Source organism: Triturus cristatus, chromosome 2_2 (assembly GCF_964204655.1).
Source record: "Triturus cristatus chromosome 2_2, aTriCri1.1, whole genome shotgun sequence".
Taxonomy (NCBI): Eukaryota; Metazoa; Chordata; class Amphibia; order Caudata; family Salamandridae; genus Triturus; species Triturus cristatus.
In genome coordinates, this window is record NC_140582.1 from 1,186,743,281 (window position 1) to 1,186,770,394 (window position 27,114).

A 27,114-nucleotide genomic window follows, 5' to 3' on the forward strand; every position below is an offset into this window, starting at 1 on the left:
CTCATGAATTTTTTTGTACTTCTTATTGCTATTCCAGTCTTGTTTCTAGTGTAACAGTATTTTACTATTTATTGGTTTGGGAAAGGAGGGAGACATGCCTTTAATGCATACTGGATCCTATGTATTGTAAGAGTTCTGCTCAAGAGTGAACATTCCATGGTTTGTCAGCTGACAGGCTGGCTGGCCAGGGATGACCACATAAGTGCTGTCACTTTATTAAAGACTTCTACTTTTACCTGCATGTCTCGAGCATCTAGAAGTACTACATTGGCCAGGGGTTTGATGGTCGGACACCTGAATGGGTCAGACCTCCAATGGAGACAAGATGGGAACCATGCAATTAATGATCAGTGTGTGAGTTCCTACCATAATCTAAATTCAGTTTCCCAGGAAACACCTTTTGCTAGAAATAACTATCTAGAAAGCATCGTCCCCCTTAGATTAACAGACGAGGATCTGCCTATATCAATTCCCCAAACAGCATAAGACATAACTGTTGAGCTCAAAGCTAGTGCCGTTTTTCTAGATGTCATTTCTCCATTGTGGTTTTGGGTTATAAGCTGGAACAGGAGTTTGAATTAACACTGGTGACTGAGATGTTCAAATAGCACCCATGAAAGAAGTCACAAAAGCCTGATCTTTTCTTGCACTTCGATGTAGCCTTTACAAGCAGCTTTTGCACATTAAAAAGGAAGGTGACATTGATCCAAAATTCAGTGTACAGTGGAAGGTCTTGCCTATGTTCACCAGCTGGACTCCATATGCAATAGAGACAGAACTAATGATATGTTTGAGCTGGTGTGTGGTGTGGGCTGGTGTGTGGTGTGGGCTGGTGTGTGGTGTGGGCTGGTGTGTGGTGTGGGCTGGTGTGTAGTGTGGGCTGGTGTATGGTGTGGGCTGGTGTGTGGTGTGGGCTGGTGTGGGGTGTGGGCTGGTGTGGGGTGTGGGCTGGTGTGTGGTGTGGGCTGGTGTGTGCTGTGGGGCGGTGTGTGGTGTGGGCTGGTGTGTGGTGTGGGCTGGTGTATGGTGTGGGCTGGTGTATGGTATGGGCTGGTGTGTGGTGTGGGCTGGTGTGTGGTGTGGGCTGGTGTGTGGTGTGGGCTGGTGTGTGGTGTGGGGCGGTGTGTGGTGTGGGCTGGTGTATGGTGTGGGATGGTGTGTGGTGTGGGCTGGTGTGTGGTGTGGGCTGGTGTGTGGTGTGGGCTGGTGTGTGGTATGGGGCGGTGTGTGGTGTGGGCTGGTGTATGGTATTGGGCTGGTGTGTGGTGTGGGGCGGTGTGTGGTGTGGGCTGGTGTGTGGTGTGGGCTGGTGTGTGGTGTGGGGCGGTGTGTGGTGTTGGCTGGTGTATGGTCTGGGCTGGTGTGTGGTGTGGGGCGGTGTGTGGTGTGGGCTGGTGTGTGGTGTGGGCTGGTGTATGGTCCTGGCTGGTGTGTGGTGTGGGCTGGTGTGTGGTGTGGGCTGGTGTGTGGTGTGGGCTCGTGTATGGTGTGGGCTGGTGTATGGTGTGGGCTGGTGTGTGGTGTGGGCTGGTGTGTGGTGTGGGGCGGTATGTGGTGTGGGCTGGTGTGTGGTGTGGGCTGGTGTGTGGTGTGGGCTGGTGTGTGGTGTGGGCTGGTGTGTGGTGTGGGCTGGTGTGTGGTGTGGGTTGGTGTGGGGTGTGGGCTGGTGTGGGGTGTGGGCTGGTGTGGTGTGGGCTGGTGTGGGGTGTGGGCTGGTGTGTGGTGTGGGCTGGTGTGTGGTGTGGGCTGGTGTGGGGTGTGGGCTGGTGTGGTGTGGGCTGGTGTGTGGTGTGGGCTGGTGTATGGTGTGGGCTGGTGTGTGGTGTGGGCTGGTGTGTGGTGTGGGCTGGTGTGTGGTGTGGGGCGGTATGTGGTGTGGGCTGGTGTGTGGTGTGGGCTGGTGTGGTGTGGGATGGTGTGTGGTGTGGGCTGGTGTGTGGTGTGGGCTGGTGTGTGGTGTGGGCTGGCGTGGGGTGTGGGCTGGTATGGTGTGGGCTGGTGTGGGGTGTGGGCTGGTGTGGTGTGGGCTGGTGTGGGGTGTGGGCTGGTGTGTGGTGTGGGTTGGTGTATGGTGTGGGTTGGTGTATGGTGTGGACTGTTGTGTGGTGTGGGCTGGTGTGTGGTGTGGGCTGGTCGTGGTGTGGGCTGGTGTGGGGTGTGGGTTGTGGGCTGGTGTGGTGTGGGCTGGTGTGTGGTGCGGGCTGGTGTATGGTATGCGCTGGTGGTCGCATCTGGCCTCACCAATGTGATTTTCCCTTGTGATACCAAGAAGACTTTCAACTGGACATTCGGGGCTTCATGTTCGGTTCGCCTGGAGCCTTTGGGTGGGAGGTTTTCCGACGGTTCCCTGTTATGTTTGTTATTGTCTCGATGATGACCAATGTTTTCATCTTTGTCCTATGTCATCCCCGCTGTAGCCCCAGACACCTCTGTTCTTCCCTCTTTCCTGTGTTCTCTGGCTGTAGCCCCGTGTTTCTATAGAGTATGGCAGAGCCTGGAAATGGAGGGGTCTGAGTCGGGGACTCTGAACAGACGAGGTTTAGCTGCAGCTCTCTAATCCCAGTAGTGCGGACCCCAAATAACAGCAGAGCACCACATTGTATCTGCATAGAAGGTTATGCAGGATAGTATCGTATGCCAATATCACTGGCCACACTGAGGAAGTGCTTCAAATGTGTCATCTGATTACCGGGAGCGCACAATGAACTCGCTGGAGATCTTGCTGCCAAACTCAGCAGCCACCTCATCCAGACGATTCTCGAGCCTTCCTCAAATAAAAGCTGACCTTAGAGAAGGGATCTCCTTCCTTTCACTGCCTGCGGCAGAATGTATACTAATAAAAGACTGAGGTGTTTTAAAACATAGGCTTTGTGACTTTACAGTGATGTGATTGGCCCTTTTTTCCACTATATTCAACTCCGCTTCTGGAAGATTACACAAAGCATTTACAACATATTGGGCCAGACGTACGACCATTTGCTTTTGTAACTCGCTAATTAGGGTTTGTACATGGCCCTTAGGTATTTTTGCATGCACAAACGGGTCGCAAACCCGTTTGCCCATGCAAAAATACTCCGTACATCTGGCCCATTCCCCTGTGGCATTGTGTGTCCAACCCGAGTGCACCCACAAGGCTCATGCTGTGGTTTGACATTGTTGTGAGTCTGTACGGACGGACTCTTACCTGCAGCCAGCCGGCACCCCCTGGCAGCCCTACTACAGTTGGACTGCTGGGCCTCCAGTGAGGAGTAGTGGTCCTGCTCCCACACTTCCACCTCCGATTCTGTGGTCCTGGAGCCTACATCTGAGATGTCCCCCTCTTCGCCTTCCGTGCTGTTGCGATACGGTCGCCGGTGCCAGTTCTGGATGGCCTGCCGGCGGAGACCCGAGCTCCGCATGTTACCAGGTCTTTCGCAGCTGCTGTCCACGCCCCGGTTCTGGCTTTGATATTGGTGCCCCTCTGAGATTTCATCTGCCATGTTCTGCTCTCCTCCATCGCTGTCATAACACCCAGAACTCTGGGACATGGTCTTCACCCTGCTGGAGGCACTGGATAAAAAGACAAGAAAATATAGAAACAGGGCTGTCAGATTCGCTGCATCATTGAGCAACTGAAATAGCTTCAGCCACACCTCACTTTATCGACAATGTTCATTGAATACAAAAAAACACATTGATGGATCTCTGGACGGTCTGGCTGGATGTCAACAAAGAGAGTGATTGCCAATACAGATATGTTTCCGCCTTTGATGTTCTGGTGGAACAGGTCTGACATTGTGTGTTGTCAAAATCCTCCCTGGACAGTGTTTCATGAGGGTCCATTCAGCCTTCCAGCATTCCAAAGTGCATGTCAATAGAACCAAGAAACCTTCTGGGCTGGGGGAGTGCGCGCGCCTGTAACTGTATATCTTTAGGGCTCAACTGGACACAAATGTTTTCTGATATTTTTGTGCTGTTGCTTAATCTGTGCTCCTAGCACCTAGAGAGCACGCAGTAGTGAAACAGGCGCTACACATTACTATATAACACAACATAACATACAACCATGAGCTCATGACCAGATTACTCTATGCAAAGACGCTCACAAGCATCTCAATGTTTCCATATCCTCAGGACCGCATACATTTTGTAGAATCGATGTCGAATGTCTTCAGCCTCTGTCCTGAGGGAGGAACGGCCACTCACTTTTTCTCCTAGAATTCAGAGATCTTTCGATGGATATGTAATATCAACAATGTCTACCTAGTGGGAAGGTACTTACTTATCACGCCTGTCACCGCCGCAGCGACCACCATTTGTGAATCAGCACGTGATGAGCGGATACGCCATTACCCGTTGTTGTAGAATGCATAGGTCCCTTGCATACTCTCTAGCTGTGTAACTTTGCTCTTGCAACTGGTGTATCCGATGCATTATGTCTTTATTCACAGTCATTGGGGGATCACAGCCAGACACATACCATTACCCTTGATTGGAGATTCCGCCTATTTGTTTTCAGTAGACGGAGTCATTTTAGATACTGGAGTCAATTTTCAATCCAAGCAGGCTGATCTCGTGCAAAGTTCGTGCTAATTTTACCACCACTTACTGGTCCTAGGATGTTTCATCTTTTTCATCATTTTTTTCCTCGTGACCCTGACATCTTTTCATTTCATTGGGTACTTTAAATAGTGACAACCTTCCCATTGTGCAGTTGTCTGGCGCACTGCAACAGTTACATGCTGTCATCTAAACATTATTGTTCACCATACATGGGGTTCACGAGAGGGCACAGCTCTTAGCTCTAGCCTTAGTCATGTTATTTCTCTATTTACAATCTTGGTCAATATAGTCACAATTTTTTCGCATTTGCTGTCTGCATCAGAGTCTCTGATGGTTTTTGCCTCACCTGGGCATTTCCATATTTACGAAAGGGTTCCAGATGCTTGTTGGCCCTTCTATAATACACCTGGCACGTGCACCCATTTTAGACCTGCACGACTCCTTGGGGGCATTGACTTATTTCCACAAACACGTAGCACCATGCAAATGAGGGAACACCTTGGCTCTTGCACCCGCCCTTGATACCGATGTGAAAGACACACAATTGATGGACGGAATGCAGAACAAATCAAAACATTCTCCCCTAGTTAAATCCATCATTCTTTTGCTCACCAACCCAGATCTCTTGACTGGGGGAGAATGTTTTGATTTGTTCTGCATTCCATCCATCAATTGTGTGTCTTTTGCTTCCTCGCCCTAAGTGTGCCAGGTATGCCTAGACGTGGGTCCTGGGCTCACTGTGCCACTGGATTCAAGCTATCCTGGCTGAAGAAGTGTGAAACCCCGAAACCGGTCTTAGGATGCTTGTTTCCGGTCCAGGGAAGACCTTGTTTGGCAGTTCGGGCTGGACTGTTTCCATGAGGCACAGGGTCAAGACTGATTTGCATATGGCCAGGTTTAAACTCGGGTGGCATGGTGAGCAAAAGGATGAGAGATTTAACCCAGATCTCTTGACTGGGGAAGAATGTTTTGATTTGTTCTGCATTCCGTCCATCAATTGTGTGTCTTTTGCTTGATACCGATGTGGGCAAAGGGGCAAGCACACTTTGCTGGTGGTGCTCTATGTGCCACCAATGAAGAAGTACCCAGTTAGTATGCCCAGACCAGGACACCTTATGGGAGAGGTTCCAGGGTGCCAGTTTCACTCACATGCTGCCCTTCCGGCATGCTGCCTTTCTCTGCAGAGAGAGCTCAGCCCACCAGGCAGTGAGAGGCTCAGCTTCACAGGCTCAGCACATACTTTTGTAATCTGAGAGTCTGTTCCAGTTTGCTTGGCTTTGGCATCAGGTGTGTTTTTGAGACCAGTTGAAACACTGATGATATCAAATGTGGACTACAGTGGGTAGATATTTTTTGCGTTTTGTGTATGCTAGCATCCAGTTTTTTCTGCTTTGGTAAAAGCTGGGGAACATACCTGCCCAGAAAGGGGACCAAGACAGGAGCGGCTGGTGCAAATAAGAGTGGTGAGCTGGGTGGAGGCCAGGGGGAGTTCATAGACAACAATGAGGTAAAATAACATTAAAAACCACTTCCTTTGCGTTTACCGAATCAGCAACTATTTCTTATTTATGTTCTTTTCCTTCATTGTTATCTGTTGACTCCCCCCCCCCCCCAACGCCCCTACCTGCACCAGTTCGCTCCTAGATCAAGGGAAAGTTACCTTCGTATGATAAGCATTAGTGTTCAGCCAATAACACCTATTTTAACATTCTACCTGCATCTCCTGAGGTAGACAGCTTCCCGACTGTATAACACATGGTTTAACATTCCACCTGCATCTCCTGAGGTAGACAGCTTTCAGACTGTATAACACGTGTTTTAACATTCTACCTGCATCTCCTGAGGTAGACAGCTTTCAGACTGTATAACCGCTGGTTTAACATTCTACCTGCATCTCCTGAGGTAGACAGCTTTCAGACTGTATAACCCCAGGTTTAACATTCTACCTGCATCTCCTGAGGTAGACAGCTTTCAGACTGTATAACACATGGTTTAACATTCCACCTGCATCTCCTGAGGTAGACAGCTTTCAGACTGTATAACACGTGTTTTAACATTCTACCTGCATCTCCTGAGGTAGACAGCTTTCAGACTGTATAACCGCTGGTTTAAAATTCTACCTGCATCTCCTGAGGTAGACAGCTTTCAGACTGTATAACACGTGGTTTAACATTCTACCTGCATCTCCTGAGGTAGACAGCTTTCAGACTGTATAAGCGCTGGTTTAACATTCTACCTGCATCTCCTGAGGTAGACAGCTTTCAGACTGTATAACCGCTGGTTTAACATTCTACCTGCATCTCCTGAGGTAGACAGCTTTCAGACTGTATAACCCCAGGTTTAACATTGCACCTGCATCTCCTGAGGTAGACAGCTTTCAGACTGTATAACACATGGTTTAACATTCCACCTGCATCTCCTGAGGTAGACAGCTTTCAGACTGTATAACATGTGTTTTAACATTCTACCTGCATCTCCTGAGGTAGACAGCTTTCAGACTGTATAACCGCTGGTTTAACATTCTACCTGCATCTCCTGAGGTAGACAGCTTTCAGACTGTATAACCCCAGGTTTAACATTCTACCTGCATCTCCGGAGGGACACAGTTTTTAGACTGCATAACACCTGGTTTAAAATTCCACCTGCATCTCCTGAGGTAGACAGCTTTCAGACTGTATAACCCCAGGTTTAACATTCTACCTGCATCTCCTGAGGGACTCAGCTGTTAGACTGCATAACACCTGGTTTAACATTCTACCTGCATCTCCTGAGGTAGACAGCTTTCAGACTGTATAACACGTGGTTTAACATTCTACCTGCATCTCCTGAGGTAGACAACTTTCAGACTGTATAACACATGGTTTAACATTCTACCTGCATCTCCTGAGGTAGACAGCTTTCAGACTGTATAAGCGCTGGTTTAACATTCTACCTGCATCTCCTGAGGTAGACAGCTTTTAGACTGCATAACACCTGGTTTAACATTCTACCTGCATCTCCTGAGGTAGACAGCTTTTAAGCTGTATAACACCCGGTTTAACATTCTACCTGCATCTCCTGAGGTAGGCAGCTTTCAGACTGTATAACCTCTGGTTTAACATTCTACCGTCATCTCCTGAGGGACACAAATTATAGACTGCATAACATTTGGTTTAACATTTTACATGCACCTCCAGAGGTAGACTGCTTTTAGACTGCATAACACCTGGTTTAACTTTGCGATGAGAAATGTACATTTGGGAAACAGAGATATCACATCAGTCTGTGATTTTACCTGTACTTCCTGAGGGAGACAACTTTTAGACTGCTGTACAGTTGTGAAACAAAGACATCTCATCAGTCTGAGACACTAAACATGTGGGGTTGGTGGGAGATGGGCAAACTTGGGGAGAGCTGAGCTTTGAGTCAAGGCACCAAATGTCATGAGAAAATATGATAAAGACTTCAAAATGAGAAAAACATAGGGGCATATTAGGAATGCTTTGCGATAACTATCGCAAAGCGCGCTTTGCGCTCATTTTTTTAATGCCGGCTATCGCAGGTTTTTATCGCGGAGATATCGCGTTATTAGCAACGCGTATCTCGAAGGCGATAAAAATTCCGGCGATAGCGGGGAAATTGCCGTTTTGCAGGGAACATCGCTGGTTTTCCAGCGATGTTCCCTGCAAAACGGCGATAACCTTGCTGATATGACCCTGTGGTCGTATCAGCATAATCCACCCCCTATGTTAGGGATAGCTAAGTCAGGATTTTAGCAGACGTTAGATTTTGGCGAAAACTGCAGTTTTCGCCAAAATCTAACGTTTGCTCAAATCCAGTGGGCTGCCTGGTAAATATCGCGATGTGAACATCTGCGATATTTTACAAGATAGTCCATTGGGGTACTACGCCCAGTGACACCCACTTTGCATCTCATTAGAGATGCAGAGGGAGGCATCGGGAAAAGGGGTGCTAACATGCGATTATGCATGTTAGCACCCTCTTGTAAATAGGGCGATAGTTTTATATCCGCTTTAAGCCCTTGTAAATATGCCCCATAGTTTTCAATATTTTTCATTGTCTAAACTAAGTATATGCGATAATATCTGTGGATCAAGTTGCATTTATTGGAAGTAATATGTTTGTAAACATGAAGCAGTGAAGAATGCCCCATGCCCTGATGGTATTGCCACAAGTTACCCAAGATGTGTCGGTTTGTCCAGTTCACTGTGTATATAACCTATAACAAAATCGGTGTCTACGAACAAAAGAATGATGGATTTAACCCAGATCTCTTGAGGGAGAATGTTTTGATTTGTTCTGCATTCCGTCCATCGATTGTGTGTCTTTTGCTTTCTCGCCCTAAGTGCGCTGGGTATGCCTAGACGTAGGTCCCAGGCTCACTGTGCCACTGGATTCAAGCTATCCTGGCTGAAGAGGGGTGAAACCCCGAAATCGATCCTAGGATGCTTGTTTCTGGTCCAGGGAGGACCTGGCTTGGCAGTTCGGGCTGAACTGTTCCCATGAGGCACAGGGTCAAGACTGATTTGCATATGGCCAGGTTTAAACTCGGGTGGCATGGTGAGCAAAAGAATGATGGATTTAACCCAGATCTCTTGACTGGGGGAGAATGTTTTGATTTGTTCTGCATTACGTCCATCAATTGTGTGTCTTTTGCTTCATACCGATGTGGACACAGGGGCAAGCACACTTTGCTGGTGGTGCTCTATGTGCCACCAATGAAGAAGTACCCAGTTAGTACGCCCAGACGAGGACACCTTATGGGAGCGGTTCCAGGGTGCCAGTTTCACTCACATGCTGCCCTTCCTGCATGCTGCCTTGCTCTGCAGAGAGAGCTCAGCCCACTGGCAGTGAGAGGCTCAGCTTCACAAGCTCAGCACATACTTTTGTAATCTGAGAGTCTGTTCCAGTTTGCTTGGCTTTGGCATCAGGTGTGTTTTTGCGACCAGTTGAAACACTGATGGTATAAAATGTGGACTACAGTGGGCAGATATTGTTTGCGTTTTGTGAATGCTAGCATCCAGTTTTTTCCGCTTTAGTAAAAGCTGGGGAAAGTACCTGCCCAGAAAGGGGACCAAGACAGGAGCGGCTGGTGCAAATAAGAGTGGTGAGCTGGGTGGGGGGCAGGGGGGAGTTCATAGACGACAATGAGGTAAAATAACATTAAAAAAACACTTCCCTTGCGTGTACCGAATCAGCGACTATTTCTTATTTATGTTCTTTTCCTTCATCGTTATCTGTTGACCCCCCCCCCCAACGCCCCTACCTGCACCAGTTCGCACCTAGATCAAGGGAAAGTTACCCTTGTATGATAAACATTAGAGTTCAGCCAATAACACCTGGTTCAACATCTTACCTGCATCTCCTTAGGGACACAGCTTTTAGACTGTATAACTGCTGGTTTAACATTCTACCTGCATCTCCTGAGGTAGACAGCTTTCAGACTGTAAAACACGTGGTTTAACATTCCACCTGCATCTCCTGAGGTAGACAGCTTTCAGACTGTAAAACACGTGGTTTAACATTCCACCTGCATCTCCTGAGGTAGACAGCTTTCAGACTGTAAAACAGGTGGTTTAACATTCCACCTGCATCTCCTGAGGTAGACAGCTTTCAGACTGTTAAACACGTGGTTTAACATTCCACCTGCATCTCCTGAGGTAGACAGCTTTCAGACTCTATAACCGCTGGTTTAACATTCTACCTGCATCTCCTGAGGTAGACAGCTTTCAGACTGTATAACACCTGTTTTAACATTCCACCCGCATCTCCTGAGGTAGACAGCTTTCAGACTGTATAACCGCTGGTTTAGCATTCTACCTGCATCTCCTAAGGTAGACAGCTTTTAGGCTGCATAACACATGGTTTAACATTCTACCTGCATCTCCTGAGGTAGACAGCTTTCAGGCTGTATAACCCCAGGTTTAACATTCCACCTGCATCTCCTGAGGTAGACAACTTTCAGACTGTATAACACATGGTTTAACATTCTACCTGCATCTCCTGAGGTAGACAGCTTTCAGACTGTATAAGCGCTGGTTTAACATTCTACCTGCATCTCCTGAGGTAGACAGCTTTTAGACTGCATAACACCTGGTTTAACATTCTACCTGCATCTCCTGAGGTAGACAGCTTTTAAGCTGTATAACACCTGGTTTAACATTCTACCTGCATCTCCTGAGGTAGGCAGCTTTCAGACTGTATAACCTCTGGTTTAACATTCTACCGTCATCTCCTGAGGGACACAAATTGTAGACTGCAGAACATTTGGTTTAACATTTTACCTGCACACCCCGAGGTAGACTGCTTTTAGACTGCATAACACCTGGTTTAACATTCTACCTGCATCTCCTGAGGTAGACAGCTTTCAGACTGTATAACCCCTGGTTTAACATTCTACCGTCATCTACTGAGGGATACAAATTGTAGACTGCAGAACATTTGGTTTAACATTTTACCTGCACCTCCCGAGGTAGACAGCTTTTAGACTGCATAACACCTGGTTTAACTTTGTGATTAGAAATGTACATTTGGGAAACAGAGATATCATATCAGTCTGTGATTTTACCTGTACTTCCTGAGGGAGACAACTTTTAGACTGCTGTACAGTTGTGAAACAAAGACATCTCATCAGTCTGAGACACTAAACATGTGGGGTTGGTGGGAGATGGGCAAACTTGGGGAGAGCTGAGCTTTGAGTCGAAACACCAAATGTCATGAGAAAATATGATAAAGACTTCAAAATGAGAAAAACATAGGGGCATATTAGCAACGCTTTGCGATGACTATCGCAAAGCGTGCTTAGCGCTAATTTTTTTAACGCCAGCTCTCGCAGGTTTTTATTGCGTTATTAGCAACGCATATCTCCAAGGCGATAAAAATTCCGGCAATAGCGGGAAATCGCCGTTTTGCAGGAAACATCGCTGGTTTTCCAGAGATGTTCCCTGCAAAATGGCGATAACCTTGATGATACGACCCTGTGGTCGTATCAACATAATCCACCCCCTATGTTAGGGATAGCTAAGTCAGGATTTTAGCAGACTTTAGATTTTGGCGAAAACTGCTGTTTTCGGCAAAATCTAACGTTTGCTGAAATCCTGTGGGCTGCCTTGTAAATATCGCGATTTTAACATCAGCGATATTTTACAAAGTAGTCCATTGGGGTACGCCTAGTGGCACCCACTTTGCATCTCATTAGAGATGCAAAGGGAGGCATCGGGAAAAAGGGTGGTAACATGCGATTATGCATGTTTGCACCCTCTTGTAAATAGGGTGATAGTTTTATATCCGCTTGTTTGTCTTTTTAAGGCAAAAAAGCGGAGATAAAGCCCTTGTTAATATGCCCCATAGTTTTCAATATTTCTCATTGTCTAAACTAAGTATATGCGATAATATCACTGGATCGAGTTGCATTTATTGAAAGTAATATGTTTGTAAACATGAAGCAGTGAAGAATGCCCCATGCCCTGATGGTATTGCCACAAGTCACCCAAGATGTGTCAGTTTGTCCAGTTCACTGTTTATATAACCTATATTGTCACAGCATATAGGATCCTGGGACCCCTTCGTTTTGCTAATTAGTCAATTGGGGTCATTGAATCACTGGGCCTCCCATTCTGTTTTTTCATGTCAGGCGAGGCAGCATTGACATTAATATGAAACAGTATCTCCTGTTTCTCTTCCTCCACTGGCTAGACAAACAGGAGGACTTCAGCTGAGGCTCAACCCCTCAGTGCCCACCATGAAATATTTATCAAAACAAAGAGGTCTTCAGGCCCCATTGAGTTTGCGGCTCGGGTTACAGCTCTTCAAGGAAACAGAAGTGCAGCCTGGCTTCAGAGAGACAGGCTCTGGCTGCCAGTTCTTCAGTTGCCACCTCAAAATCTAGAGGGGGCATTGTCTCCTGTGCCCCCCCCAATCCAAAAACCCATGGTGGGGGGGGGAGATATATCCTCGTGTCCCCTACAGATGTGCCCCAAGTCCTGTGAGGTGTACGTAACTTGGTTTCCACATGGGTCTTGCTAACAGGGTCTTGTGTCTGAGAAACCGAAATAACTAGTGTCATTTTTACCTAATACACACCCTTTTATCAATCACTCGAGGATAAAATGCGAAGTTGTCCCTAACAAGACTTACTACACATTCATTTCAGCTTTAAGTACACGAATACACTGAGGTAATTTACAGGCCCTGTCAAGCATGAACTTTACACTCGAACTGTTGAAAACACACGTGACATAAAAGTGCGTTCACCACTAAGGGAGGGGATTGCTCATTCCTAAGCAGCAAGTACCAGAATGAAAGAAATTACAAGATGCATCTGGAACAACTTGAGATCTCTGCAGTGGGTAGAGGAGCAGAGCTTTGAAGTGATTGGTCGCTCAGTAACTGATGATGCAGGTTGGCAAGGTCAGAGGCCACAATCATTAACCACCATGTTATCAGGTGGATGTCCTCTCGCTAGGGGGGTGTGAAATTCGTGTAATTTGCTTTTGTGTAATTCTACAAACTGTTGCAAAAAATCCACGCAATTTCTGTAAACTGTAAAACATGGAATTAAAGCAATATGTTAGCATGGCATGCGTCCTCGAACAACAGCCATTCACGTTCTGCTCACGTGTGTTCTGACGCGAGATTACGCTGGCGAAAAAGGAATTTAACCTGAGCCTAATCCTTTGTGGTTTGCACATGTAGAAGGCCCACAAACAAGATCATGTGCATATTTAGCCATTTTGCAAGTGGTGAGAGGGTGAGGACAGAGATCAAGAGGGAAGTGGGGGACATACATTAATGCACTGCTTGATCAGTCAGTCCCTGGCCCCAGCATTAGCCAGCGTAAACCTGCTGAGGCGCACAAAATCTGGAGAAATATGTGGATTTCACAGTTGATGTTTTAATCCTCAGAGCAATAATTCGCAGCTCTGATGACGCATGCGGAAAACCTCGCACGTGCAGCTCGCGTGTGTAGCTCGCTCACAACGATGTTCAACACCACATTGATTCCCTGCTGTCACCCCCTCAGATTGCATATCAGTGAATTATTGCCCCAGACCATCAGAAATAAATAGATTTGCCCATTTGTGTACAGCCCAGCCCATCTAAGTGACTAATGGTTGCATTTTAGGCCCAGATGTTGATGTGTGGCCAGGCAGTTGTTTGTTGCTGCTGCCCATCTTTTACAAGACACAGGAGGAAGAATGAGTTTCACATTGAGACATGTTTTTATAGACGATTTGTAGAAGATGCACATTATTCCCCTTAAAGACATTAACTAAGCTCATGATTCTCAGAATGTATTCAATTTAAGATCACATGTAAGCGAATTTGGCTTGAAAAAGCCCACTGAAGGTTCCGCAGACGTACACATGTATCTTTTGAGCTAAGAATACAAATCTCTGTGATTTGCACTACAAGTAGAGGCCTTTTTCTGGACCTAAAAGAGAGTGAAAGGATCCACAGCCTTTTTTGCATATTGCTAATTCCTAACTGGGTGTTCAGGCCATCCCAGAAGATCCACATAGCACCCCGTTAGACACCACAAAGCTCTTTAAGTCTCAAGTCTCTAAAGACTTTTAACACTATTCTTCCTATTATCAGCCTGCAGGCATTGGGATGTACAGACACGTGGCGTCATACTTGGCACCCACTGCCGTTTAGCAGTAGTGAAATCCAATCCAATCCCAATCTCATCCCACACCAACCCAATCCCATCCTATCCCAATCCTAATCCCAATCCCAAACCTAATCCCAATCCAAATCCAAATCCCAATTCCAATCACAATCCCAATCCTATCCCACGCCAATACCATTCCATGACAATCCCATCCCAATACTATCCCATCCCAAACCTATCCCAATCCCATACAACACCAATCCCAATCCCATACAACACCAATATCCCATCCCATTCCAAATTCATCCCAATACTATGCCATCCCAATCTAATCCAGTAGCATCCCAATCCCATCCCATTCCAATCCCATCACAATCCAATCACAATCCCATCCTAATCCCTTCCCAAACCCATCACAATCCCATTCTATCCGAAATCCATCACAATCCCATCCCAATCACAATTCAAAATCCAATTCACTCCAATTCAAAATTCAGTCTAATTAAAATCCAAATCTAGTACGAGCCAGAATTCAATCCATTATCCAATCCAATTCAAAATCCCATATCCAATCAAACCCACATCCAGCATCCAATCCAATCCACAATTCAATCCAAAATACAACACAATCCAATCCAATATTAGAATCAGGTTTCTAGCCCAATCCAATCCCAAATAAATGAAAAGAGATAATAAGACCAATGCATCCAAGAGTTGAACAAGAGTTGGACAAGAGTCCAAAGAAGATCAGAAACTTGAAAAGAATATAAATTGCAGCGGACGTAAACATATGAGTTTAACGTAAGGACTTAATTTGCAAAGACATAAAGTTACGTGAAAGTACTTGGTGTTTAAGTTTCTCCCGTGTGAAGGAGGGAGCCAGTGTTTAATTTACTATTAACAAATAAGGAAAGGGTCCCAAAGTTTCTCTTAGGTGCTACCACTGCCGAATGCTGTGGTTGCGAATACCAAGGCTCCACTCGTTGAAGGCTTGATTCTCACTTTTCCAGCATGCAGATGCTTAGATATTGTATCTTGAAACTTTGAGATATGCATGAATACATTTAGACTATAAAGGTCATTTCCCGACTGATTGGAGTTCCCTAGGGTCTCAATACAGATGGAAGGAAGTTGATAAACTGGGCAACCAACAAGTTCAGTCCTATGTTGCCTGTGTGTGGACCTACATGAGCGGATATGCATTTACAGTAGTACAGATTTTGTCCTGAGGATAACCTTGTGGGGGAAATACCTTGAACTGATACCCATAGACTGCTCAATTCCATTACTTAATTATGAATTATTGGTGTTTTATTAATTTATATATAAGCTCCATATATGTTTGCACAGCCTTTTTTAATTAAGATGTACGTGTATATTTGTTTGTTGTGCATATATGTGCTATTGTTAGACGTGGCTCCTTTCTCATTTTGTATTTCTACAAATGTTTTTAAGGAAAAGCTTTTGAATTTCCTGTGTTGTATTTAAGTTAAATAAATTAAATGTATTTGTGATTTATATTCAATATGATTCCCCTTGCTAGTTTTTCCAAATTTTGTAGCACTAGCAATCCAGATACATTTTACTACGCATAACTTACATTTTAAAGTATTTAATACTGAGGTAATAGCACAGGGCCTATCCCTGCAGGCTGTACTCTGCCCTATGGCTGCTCTGAGTTCCCTCCACGAAACCACCCGAACGACCGTAAGTGCCAAGAAGGACTGCGACAGAACGAACTACGTTTAGTGCAGCAGTATCCGGCAGGAGCATCAGGATGCAGCATGGTCCTACACATCCTAACTCATGGGAAGCTCTTTCCAGTTGGGCCTTGGAATTTCCCTTGCGGACACTCAGGGGGCATGGGAAGATTCATAGCTGGGTTTCGGGTATCTCTTTTCCTGACACTTGGAGTGCAAGAGATGTTACTCATGGGGGCTCACGGTATCTGTCTTCCAGTCACTTTGAGTACATGGCTGGTTGGGGCAGGGGGTCCATATCCAATCTGTTCCTCAACTGCTAAGGAAGTGTTTCACATTACAAACATGGTGTTCAGTATTAAAAGAGTCTAAGAGGGGGACCTTGACCATAGGGTACAAATAGCATTTAGAGACAACGCGGTTTTTATTGACCAACTAGATACAATTAACTCTCTTACACATGTGGCTTTCTTACTATCTTTGGAAACACATTTTAGAGTGAGATTTGGAAGAAGGTAGGAACGAATGAAGGGGCGGACAGTGGGTGCTACTGTCACACACTCCTGAAGCTACAATTGGCTGCTTGGAGCACTATGGGCCTAATTAAGATGCAGGTTCAGATCCCAACCGACGGCATTCCGATGCGTGCGGTCAGAAGCAGCATTCGGAGGGACTGATCGACGTAAATATGTATTTTGGGAATATTGCTTGGATTTTCATTTTAGTTTCAGTCTACTGCTGTGGAACAGCTAGCAGCTATTTCTCTGTGTCACAGAGAGCACTTCACACATGAACGAGGGCACTAGATAATAGTTACAGCCAGGTCCTGATTTTCTGGAACTTTTGTATTACAAATGTTACGCCATTCACGATTGATGATTTAGGATTAATATCCAATGAATGCTTACCCTGTGCTGGAGGAGGATCTCTGATTGGACACTGAATAGGAACCATGCACAGCTGATCCCGGACTGGAATGTCTGTCCCTCTGTGAAGAGAAACACAAGGTAATCACACCACAGATCAGAAAGGTCCTTCGATAAAGTTATCAGCCTTACCAAGGCGGCCAAACATGGAAGCACACTGTGTCATAAGCATTGCCAGGAAGGCCAAACCTGGTACCACTTTGTGTCATACGCATTGAAGGGAAGGCCGGACCTGGACCCCCGCTGTGTCAGAAGCATTGCCAGGAAGGCCAGACGTGGAAGTAAATTCTATCATAAGCAAAACCTAGAAAGACAAACCTGGACCCACACTGTATGAGCTACAGTAACAGATGATCATGCAAACCTGGGGTAGAGCGCAATCCGTAGAATGGACCGCCCTCCAAGGAAGTTCTAACTGCAGCACTCATTGTCGCTTTAAATGGGGAACTCCAGTGACCTCCCCCTTCCTTAAAACACTGATCTGGGACATTTGTCCAGTTCTTTGAGGACCCAGGAGGACATGCTTACAAGACTGAAGATATTCCCGTGAGCTTGCACCGATGCCCACGTACTTGGCTTCTTGTATTTACCTCCTGTGACGTGTCTCTTGATCCCAAGATGTTTCTTTCATCCGTCACTTGATCCGATGCGCTGTCTGGGTGAACTCCATATCCTATGATAGATAGCGCTGGACCCCAAGATCTTCAGCTGCAGTGTTTCCCTAAATCCTTGTAAGACCCCAACGAATTGGAAAAACTCTTTAGATTGAGAGCAAATGTTGGGTCCTTAAACTTAGAAATATTTTCCATTTCCATTTTCTTTACACTCTTTGCTGTTGAACCTGTGTGACGCGGGTCGAACTCTCAACTTGAGTAAAGTGTGAAACTTACAGTTTTCATTCGATCAAAAAACCAGTTTTGAACACGCGTCAAACAGCAGAATCAAGGCTACAAACTGAATACTTAAGCAAGACAGGACAGCACATTTGCCACTGTGCTTATTCTTTCCTCGAGATGCAACGGAACGCGATATGATCACTGACAGAATATCGGAAACAGAATATCGTGGCAACAGAATATCGTGTCAAAAAATCGAGGACCAAAATATCAAGAAGGTAAGTGCAAATAGGTAAGTATTGATTTACTATCCTTTGCTCCACATCTACGTACCTTGAAGATATATATATCGTCAAGGTACTTATATGTAGAGTTAAGTTTAGTAAACTCTGCTTACTTAGAGAAGCTTACCTTCACAATATTTTTGTCCTCCATATGCTTGACGCAATATTTTGCCCACGCTATCTTTTTCTCCGATATTTTGTCCAAACACCCAGTGATCACATTAAGCATTCTTGCGATAGTATTCAACTGAAGTGCTTTGTGCATTTAAATTATACGCCAAAGATTTTGTCAATCAATTACCACAAAGACCACAAACTTGATCCAAAAGGGGGTTCGTGGAGGTAAATTTAATTTTTTATATAAACAAATTTTATTTGGTTTTGACAAGTAAAATACAAATGAATTAGGATATTATAAACAACAATAAGGCTCGTAATTTTCGATCTCTGTCTTCCCCCTCCACCTTCCCTTACTCCGCAAATCTAAGCACATTGTGTGACAAAGAATTGTTGGAGGGAGGACCACCGGGGAGTCAGGGGGCCCACTCCGGGGCACCTCCCTACCGCAAAGTTATAGCCGAGCGCCGCTGAGAAGCCTCCTAGGAGAGGTCTTTCTCCTATGATCGTACTAGGCCCAGTAACACCACCACACAGGACTCCGTATCAGTTGCTTATCTAGGTACTTTATCAATAATAGCACATTCGAAATATTTACAGGGGGATCGAGAGATCCAGAAAGAGTCTCAATGTCTTTGTAGGGACAGGGTAGCGGGACAGTCTTAGTACCAGCCTGGTTCGGGGAAGCTCTTCACCAGACCTTGCGTTAGGCCGAAGGTGGCTCCGGGGATCGGAGCGGCGGGTGCTGGTCTCAAAGCAGCTCGGACGTGGAGAGCCGCGACGGTGTCTGCAGGGCTCGGGTGGTAGTTCCGCTTGGGTCGAGCCGCGACACAGTCAGCAGGGCTCCGGTGGTAGGTCCGCTTCGGTCGAGCCGCGACAACGTCAGCAGGGCTCTGATGGCAAGTTCAACAAGGTCGGGCCGCGACAGTGTCAGCAGGTCCCCAAAGGTTCGTGAAGGTCTTTAAGCACGGTGGAGCTGCGACGTAGTCAGCAGGGCTCAGAGCGTGGTTCCAGGACGAGTCTTTCTCCGTAGGGTCAGCCGCGATCCGATCAGCAGGGCTCTTGACTCCGGGATACAACTGCTGTCCTGTTGCAGGGTCGCCCCAGATATAGGTCTGGAGCCCTTTGATGTCCGGACCCTTGCGCCCGGGGGGGCGGAGAGGCCGGGTCGGGAGCGGCCAGACGCTCAGCAGGAGAGGCGCCAGGCCCAGGAGAGTTGTGGGGCGATCGCACTTAGGTGTGGGAGGACGGTTGGGGGTCCCATCGATACTGCCCTCCGCCGGGAGTGGGGAAGTGTTCACGCGGTACCCCCTGGCCAGTTGTTGGTGCCTTGATGTCGGGGCTTGCTGGGGCCGAGGCCGGGTTGAGCGGGGTCACGTAGGCGGGTGCGAAGAGTCACGTACAATCCAAAATGGAGGATCCCCGAGGTGCAGGGGACCTCGTGCGGCTGGGCGAGGGGGAACAGGACCACGCCACGAGGCCGGCTCCAACAAGAATCCAGACAACAAATAATATAGGAGTTGGCCTAACGGCTACGGTGGTCGACCTCGAATCTGGGGAACTGGGTTCGAGTCTCGGCAATGACGCTGAACATCCTGTGATTCTGGGCAAATCACTTAATCTCCCCGTGCCCAACAAAAACGAATGTGTCCTCATGTAATGCAACTGGTGCTATGTAAAGCGCTCTGATACCGGATTCGGGTCAAGTTCGCGCTATATAAAACTCTGTAAAAAATGTTTTTGCTCCAAATGTTTGAGATTTTCTTCGGACATCCCCGGGCAATATAAATTGGTTCCTCCTGCTTAGCACATAAGATCATAGCAGCAAGCCATTGCTTCAACTTCAGCGGGATGGGTTGTGTCCAAGACTGCGCTATATCTCTTTTGGCCATCAGGGCCGCCAGTCACACCAGAGCCCTATCTTCAAGGGTTCCCCAACGTTATCCATTATATCCATCAGGGCCATCTTTGGGGTCAATGGATTGAGCTATTAAGGATGTCTAAGAGGGTGTCGCAAATCCGGGACCCATAATAAGTAATATCCAGGCACTACCAAACCATATGAAAGAAATCGGATGTCCGGGACTGACAGCGGGCACATCTGGGTTCTGAAAGGATGCCTGCATAACCCATCCATCGGAGAGCCATATAGGTGTGCTGCAGGTAGTGCAATTGGATTAAACATAGGTGGGCTGGAATCGCTAGCTCTCTAGGAGCCATACATGATTACCGCCACTCAACCTCCTCTAAATCTCCACTCCATCCCTCCCATCTCTGTCAAAGCGGTTCCAGGTTCTCTGGAGCTTTAACTATTTGGGCACCCCCTTGTACCAGCTCTCCCATAAATAACCTAGCCTCCAGGGGGCTGAATTCTGAGAGTTCTTGTAGGCAGTCACCGTAGCATCCTAGAGTGTGACACACTGAAAGTAGTGTTAATGGAATTAGGTACAAGAGAGAGAAAACCAGGTTTGAAGACCGGCAAAGGAGGACATGGTGGAACCTTGACGCACATCAACTAGTGTAGTGATCCCTATTAAGTCCCAGTGATGAAAACATTGCAGCCGTGCAAACTGTCCCAACCAGAGACCCCTCCGAAGGGGGGTCCACCCGATCAGGCAGTCATCCCAGCCCATGAAGCGCAGAGCCCCTCTCCATATCAAACTAGAACTCTGATCACCTCCAGAAGAGTGAGAGGAAGAGGTCGACCATACAGATACATCACATCACCCGGTCAAAACCCAGGCCCCTCAAATCCAGCTGGTGTGCCGGGTCGTCCCAGCTGCCCGTCAGCCAATCATTTATAATCAATAAGTGGGATGCCCAGTAGTTGAGGCGGAGGCCCACTGCCCCAACCCCTCCCTCGCAAACCGAGTGACATTTATTCTGGGCAATGCGAGAAGAGTGGCCGCAACAAAGAAAGGACCGGAAACTTTTTGCCACTTCATTTAATCAAATGTTGGGAATGCGGAGTGGAACGTTTTGTGTGATATATAGAAATCGGGGAAGTATCATCATTTTTATTGAGGCCACTCTTTTCAAAAGGTTGAGAGGGAGGTTTCTCCACACCGTCAGGTGGTCCTAGTCCCCTTCAAGAGGTGTGTCAAGTTAAGAGCATGAGCGAGATCAGGTAGAGTCGTGACGTGCACCCCCAAATACCTAAAGCTGAGACCATGAGTCTACGACAGACCCAGGACCTGCTCACCTTCAGAAGACATCTCAAGACCTGGCTCTTCGAGCAGTAGCAGTCCCCCCCTCCCTTCAGCACCTTGAGACCCTCACGGGTAAGTAGTGCGCTTTACAAATTCCTTGATTGATTGATTGATTGACCATGTACAGGGATACCTGCCTGCCAGTCACTCGATGCACTGTCCCCTCACAATGGAAGGAGAAGAGACTTGTCTTTGTTTAGGTGGAGACCGGAGTCCTCCTCAAAGACATGGAGAAGCTCAATGGCGCGCTGGCCTGAAATTGCTGAGTCTGCAAGATATAAAAGGAAAATCATCCCCATACAACTCAATTCTGTCTTCTGAGGCCCCAACCCACTGCCATCCCCTTATCTGTTGCCTCACTGGATCAACTGTGCCAAGGGCTCAATGGCCAGAGGGAAGAGGAGCAGGGAAAGGGGGCAACCCTGTCAGGTACCCCCTGATCGGGAGCGCATGGGACAACACCCCGTTAGGCATGACTTGGGCTGTCGGATGGGAGTGTAGAAGATATAGAATCGCCCGGTAAAAGACCTCAAACCCCATCCGGCAAAGCCCTGCTCCAAGATTATCCCTTTCAACCGTGCCAAATCCCTTTTCAACATTGACTAACAGTAAGGCCACAGCCACCTTGATTTCACCTAAACGGGCAAGGGCGACATGCAAAGGTCAAATATAGGGGCACATGCAGCAAGTATTTTTTTCTTCGCAAATAGGGCAAATAGTAGAATCGGCCCATGAGCCTATGCAAAAAATGCTTTTAAGATGCAGCAAACCCCAATTTGCGATTTGCTAACCTGTTACAGAATCGCAAAATGGGTTTGCGATTCGGTATTTGGAAGGGGCGTGCTTTCCAAATACCGAATCCTAACAGTATGCATGAATGTTTTGTGACCGTGAATGCGGTCACAAAACATTTGCAAATGGGAAGGGGTCACCCTTTGTGAATGGTTGTAATAGCATTTTTAAGAGCAGGCAGTGGTCTCACGTACAACTGCCTGGTCTTAAAAAAATTAAAAGAAAACTTTTCATTTTACTTTTTGTAAAGTCTCTGGTTTTACTTTAAGGAAAACAGGCTGCTTTACAAAAAAAAGATTGCTTTATTTAAAAGCAATTACGGACATGGTGGTCTGCTGACCTCAGCATGTCACCATTCCCGTGATTTTTACAATTCCTAGGGGGTCCCAAATTGCGATCTACCCCATTAATATTAATGAGGTTGAGCGATTTGCGACCCCTAGGAATCACAACCTGAAACTCTTTGAGTTTCATGCATTGTAAATTGTGATTACCTAATTGCAATTCTCAGGAAATCGCAATTAGGTATTTGCAACTTACAATTTTGATGCATGTGCCCCATTGTGCCTAGTGTTTCGACCAGGCATAACGCCACATTACTGGATGCACCAAGGAGCAGAAAACTGCATGAAGCCTGGTCGCCAGGATCTTGGTGTAAATTTTGAGATCGTCATTAATCAATAAGGGCCCGATTCACAGAACTAACTTAAGACAAAATCCTAAATGTAATACCATTTTGGTATTCGCAGAAGGCACTTACTCATTTTGGTATTCACAGAAGGCACTTACTCATTGATGAGTAAGTGCCTTCTGTGAATACCAAAATGAGTAAGTGCCTTCTGTGAATACCAAAATGAGTAAGTGCCTTCTGTGAATACCAAAATGGTAGTAAGTTTAGGATTTTGTCTTAAGTTAGTTCTGTGAATCGGGCCCCTTGATGGGGCAACAGGGCCCGCAATCCGCTGATAGGTGGCCAGTATTGGGGATGGCGACAATAGTTGCCAGATCGAGTTCTTGGAGGAAGGACCCCTTTTTTTATCGGCCTCTGAGTCGAGCCAGAGCAAGTGAGGGCAACAATGTCGTGAAGTTTGAAATCGTATTTGAGGGGAAACCTGTTTGGGCCCAGGGTCATCCCAGATTTCAAGTTACGCATCTCATCTTCTGTAAAGGATTCCTCTAGGGCCTTTTGCTGAACTCATGTTAGGCGAGGACGCGGTATATCTGTGAGCAATGGCTGAGCACATTCAATGTGGGGATGTGGTTGGTGGGCATAGGTCTGCTCATAGTCAATCAATCAATCAGTCAATCAGAATTGTTAAAACGCGTCTAATCACCCGATAGGGTATCCAGGCGCTTGCAGGTCCCGGAGGCTTATTCGAACTGCAAGGTCTTGAGGGCCATTCTGAATTGCGCAAGTGAGGTGATGGTCCGTAGGTGCATGGGGAGGCTGTTCCACATCTTTGCTGTGATGTGGGAGAAGGAGCATCCTCCACTTCTGCTCGGGTAGATAGTGGGAGTATGGGCAGGTGAAAGGGTGGTGGAGTGCAGTCTTCTCGATGGTCGGTGGAAGTTCAGGCAGTAAGTAGCAAATATTGTTGCAATTGCATTGGCGGTGGTAACTAGGGACCCTGATGTGTCAGTTACGGCAGAAATAAAATGATTTTTCGGTTATAAGTCATTACAAAAGCACTCTGCTCTTGTCGCCATGTTCGTATATGCACTGGGTAGTCGAGTGCCAGCACTGGCTGGCCTCATGACAGACCAAGTGGCGCAGTGCTGCTCTATCCAAGTCAAGTTGTCGGGTCAGCGCTTCAGTAGTATGGACAGCTATTGCAGTTTCGTTGTTAAGTACAGGGGTCTCGAGATCACATTGCCTAACCCTCTCTTTATGCTTAAGGTAGGCCTTTGCCACTTCCCGGATTGTCCGCTTACTAGTTGCCCAAAGAGTGAAAACATTTTTAACTGGTAAAGTGTTAGTCTTGAAGTAGGAGTTTAACTCATCTGACAAATACTCAACCAGTCTGTCATCTACCAGGAGCCACGCATTAAGGTTTCACATGGGACATTTAGGGGGGTGGGGTCTGGGATCCCAGTCAGAGACGTTGTGGAGAGTGGTCCAATATACCTCGGGGAGCATGGATGCTTTCGTTGTGGCAGAAATGTTGACTGCTGAGAGGAAGATATAGTGTATACGAGACCTAGTATGAGTAGAAGCCGAGATATGGGTATAAGCTTTGTCTTGTGGGTTCCAGGCCCTCCATGCATCGCAAAGCTCAACGGAGGAGGTCCAGAGGTTGAGGGATCGGGAGTGGGCGTGACGGTCTCACATGACAAGACCAGAAACGTAGAGGTCTGGGTCAGCTACAGCGTTAAAGTCTCTGCCTCGGAGCGACGTACCACAGGGCAGATCAGCAATCCGTTGGGTCAAGTCTTGGAAGGTCTGCTTGTGCAGTTGAGCGGGGATGTAAATGCTGAGGAAATTGTACGGCTTCCCCTCTAGTGTGCCAATTACTCCCACTTATCTACCCAGTGGGTTGTGTAGTACCTGAGTATCCACTAGGGGAAAGGTCTTGTGAAGGAGGATCTCCTTGCCCCTAGGACCCCCCACCGTGAAGCTGGAGCGGAAGACTCAGTTGTAGCCAAACCTGCAGAGAAAGGGGCACCGAGTGCCCAGGAGGTGGATCTCCTGCAGGAGAGCTACTCCGGGTGCAGTGATTTAAGAACTATGGTGCATTTAATACGATCTAAAAGATCATTTACGATCCAGGATATGAGACTGAATTCCGTAGTGGAACTGGTGTGGGGTGAAGGGAAGCGCTCAGCGGGAGCAGAGCAGGCAGGCTCTCAGAGAACATAGGACATTGAGAGGAGCATGCAAGTCAAAGAAAAATATGACAAAAAGAAATACCACCACCATTGGAACATTCCCAACCCTCTCCCACCTCACACTTCTATCCGGAAGCATCTTGCACTCAGTAAAACCCTCTAACAACAGAAAACATACCTGGGCACTTAAAGAGGACATCCTGTTGTGAAAGGATCAAAGTGAAAGGATTTGTATATTGTTAGGCACCCGGGGGCGTGGGTAAGTACTTGGTGGTCTACAAAGCAGTGTCCAAAGTTTCTGTGATGCCTTTAACAAATCTATGTTTTTGGTGGCAATATCTCCCTCTGCCTCCGTCAGGGCCCGGGGTGGAGCGTCATCAGTCTCTGGCTAGTATCGGATGAGAACGGCCTCCAGGGACACCGGGGATCGTCTGCGGCCTCCTGCCTCCTACCCCTAAACTTAGGGCGACAGCAGTCTGGGAATGAGTGCTGGCTGGTCTCGGAGGATCAGGGCCTATCTGCGTGCCATCACCTGGGGGATCATTTCTAGAGAGGGATCTCTGTTCATAAAAGTTGTGATCGGCTACTGAGCAACAATTAAAAAATAGCCTGAGCATAGGTAGCAATAGATGGCCACCAGATTAGGGAAAACACAAATCTTTCTCAGCAATTGTGATTCACCGCCTCTTGGCTAACCAAGATTGGTATCCATGCTTAGATCATTGGAATTTGCAACTGGTCAACCATCGACAAAAGGAGAAGCCCAATCACTTGCAAGATAACTCATATGAGAGCCTCCACAGTCTACTTATTTTGAAGATTTGTACAGCGTGAAAATACCTGGAAAGGTGTCCTAGCTCTAAGTAAGATCAGTGGTGACTAGACTAAGCGGGTGAACAAATAGCCATGTTTTGAAGGCTTTTCAAAAAGGCAAGATTTGGTTAGTGATGCAAAGACGCAGGGGAAGGTGGTTTCAATGTTTGGCTATAGCATCAGAAGAGGTGCGGCCACCAGCATGGGCCCACTCACGCTAAGGTACCATAAGGAGGTTGTACGAGGAAAATTCCAGAATACAGGGAGCAGTATAGTGAGAAAATGTGTCCTGTAGGTAAAGAGTCTCAATATGATGAAAGGCCTTGGGAGCACAGGGCCTTAAAATGTAGGGAGCCAATGAAGAGAGTGAAGAAAGCGAGTGATGTAGGTTATGAAGGAAGATTACAAATGACCTAAAAAGCTATATTCTGAATATGTTGAAGGAGCTGTAGAAATTTAGCAGGAGAGCCAAGGTGAAGAGAATTGCAATGGTTAATACAATTTAAAATGGTGGCTAACACAACCAGATGTCCAGAGGTGAATCATTTTCGGAGAAGCCTCATTTGGAAAAACAGGTTGCGGAAATCCGGCAGATCAGACTGTTATGGTAAAGGTTATGGTCACAGTAGACTCCAAGGTTGTGAATGAAAGTAGCAGGAATGGGGGAAGTGTCAAATTGAGAGGGACAAAGTTCTGAAGGCTAAGGCTCAGGATTGTGTTGACCTCTTGGTTTTATCTGTGTTTACTTAGGAGTTATTGCTCACCCAGGAGTCAACATCAAAATTCACTTTTGGAATTTCTCCCTGGTTGCAGGATATTGTCATTTTGATAACACATTGAAGGACAACTAGGTGGGAGGGGGGGAGAGAACAGACAGATTATGAGGTACTGGCAAAGACAATAGGTCTTGTGCTGGCCACCAGTCATTTGGCTTTGCCAATGCTTATTTTGTTTTGTCTCAGGTTTTGTAAAACTGTATTGGTGGAAGAGCTGCTAAGACCTTGAAAAAACAACAAACTTGGCTAGAAGCTAATCAATTTTTTGATCTCAAAATCACACACTGCGGCAGTAGTAGTTCATGGCACTGAAGGAACTACTTTGTGTGTGCTTGTGTGTGCGCATGTGCTCCTTGTGAAAGAGGGGAATGTTGTCACTCACAGTGTAGCTAGCCAGTGGCTGAAGTAGGCTAACCACTGGCTGTAGCGGGCAGATATAAAATGTGAATGACCCAACAACAGACCAATCCATGAAGATTGCTGGCTGAAGAGCTCATCGCTGGGTCCGGAGTGTGCGGGTCTCCCTCCAGGTACTTTGCAGGGGTGTCCCCTCAAGTTTTGTTATGCCACTGACAGTGATACAGAGCACGGGCATTGGTCAGGCAGCACACTTTGTTCAGTTTCTATAATGAAAATGTTTCAATAAAGGACAATAAACAAAGAACAGCCAGAGAAAGCAC

At 46.8% G+C, this 27,114-nt stretch overlaps 1 protein-coding gene across 1 annotated transcript in view; it reads right to left on the reverse strand.

Moving 5' to 3' along the window:
- Positions 1-27,114, reverse strand: part of FBXO41 (F-box protein 41) — a 457,910-nt gene that overhangs the window by 94,203 nt on the left and 336,593 nt on the right. Inside the window, exons 4-5 of the mRNA XM_085642773.1 lie at positions 16,764-16,843; positions 3,185-3,549 (exon numbers count right to left, since the gene is read on the reverse strand). Of these exons, the coding sequence (XP_085498899.1) occupies positions 3,185-3,549; positions 16,764-16,843 (445 nt within the window). The remainder of the gene's footprint in view (positions 1-3,184; positions 3,550-16,763; positions 16,844-27,114) is intronic.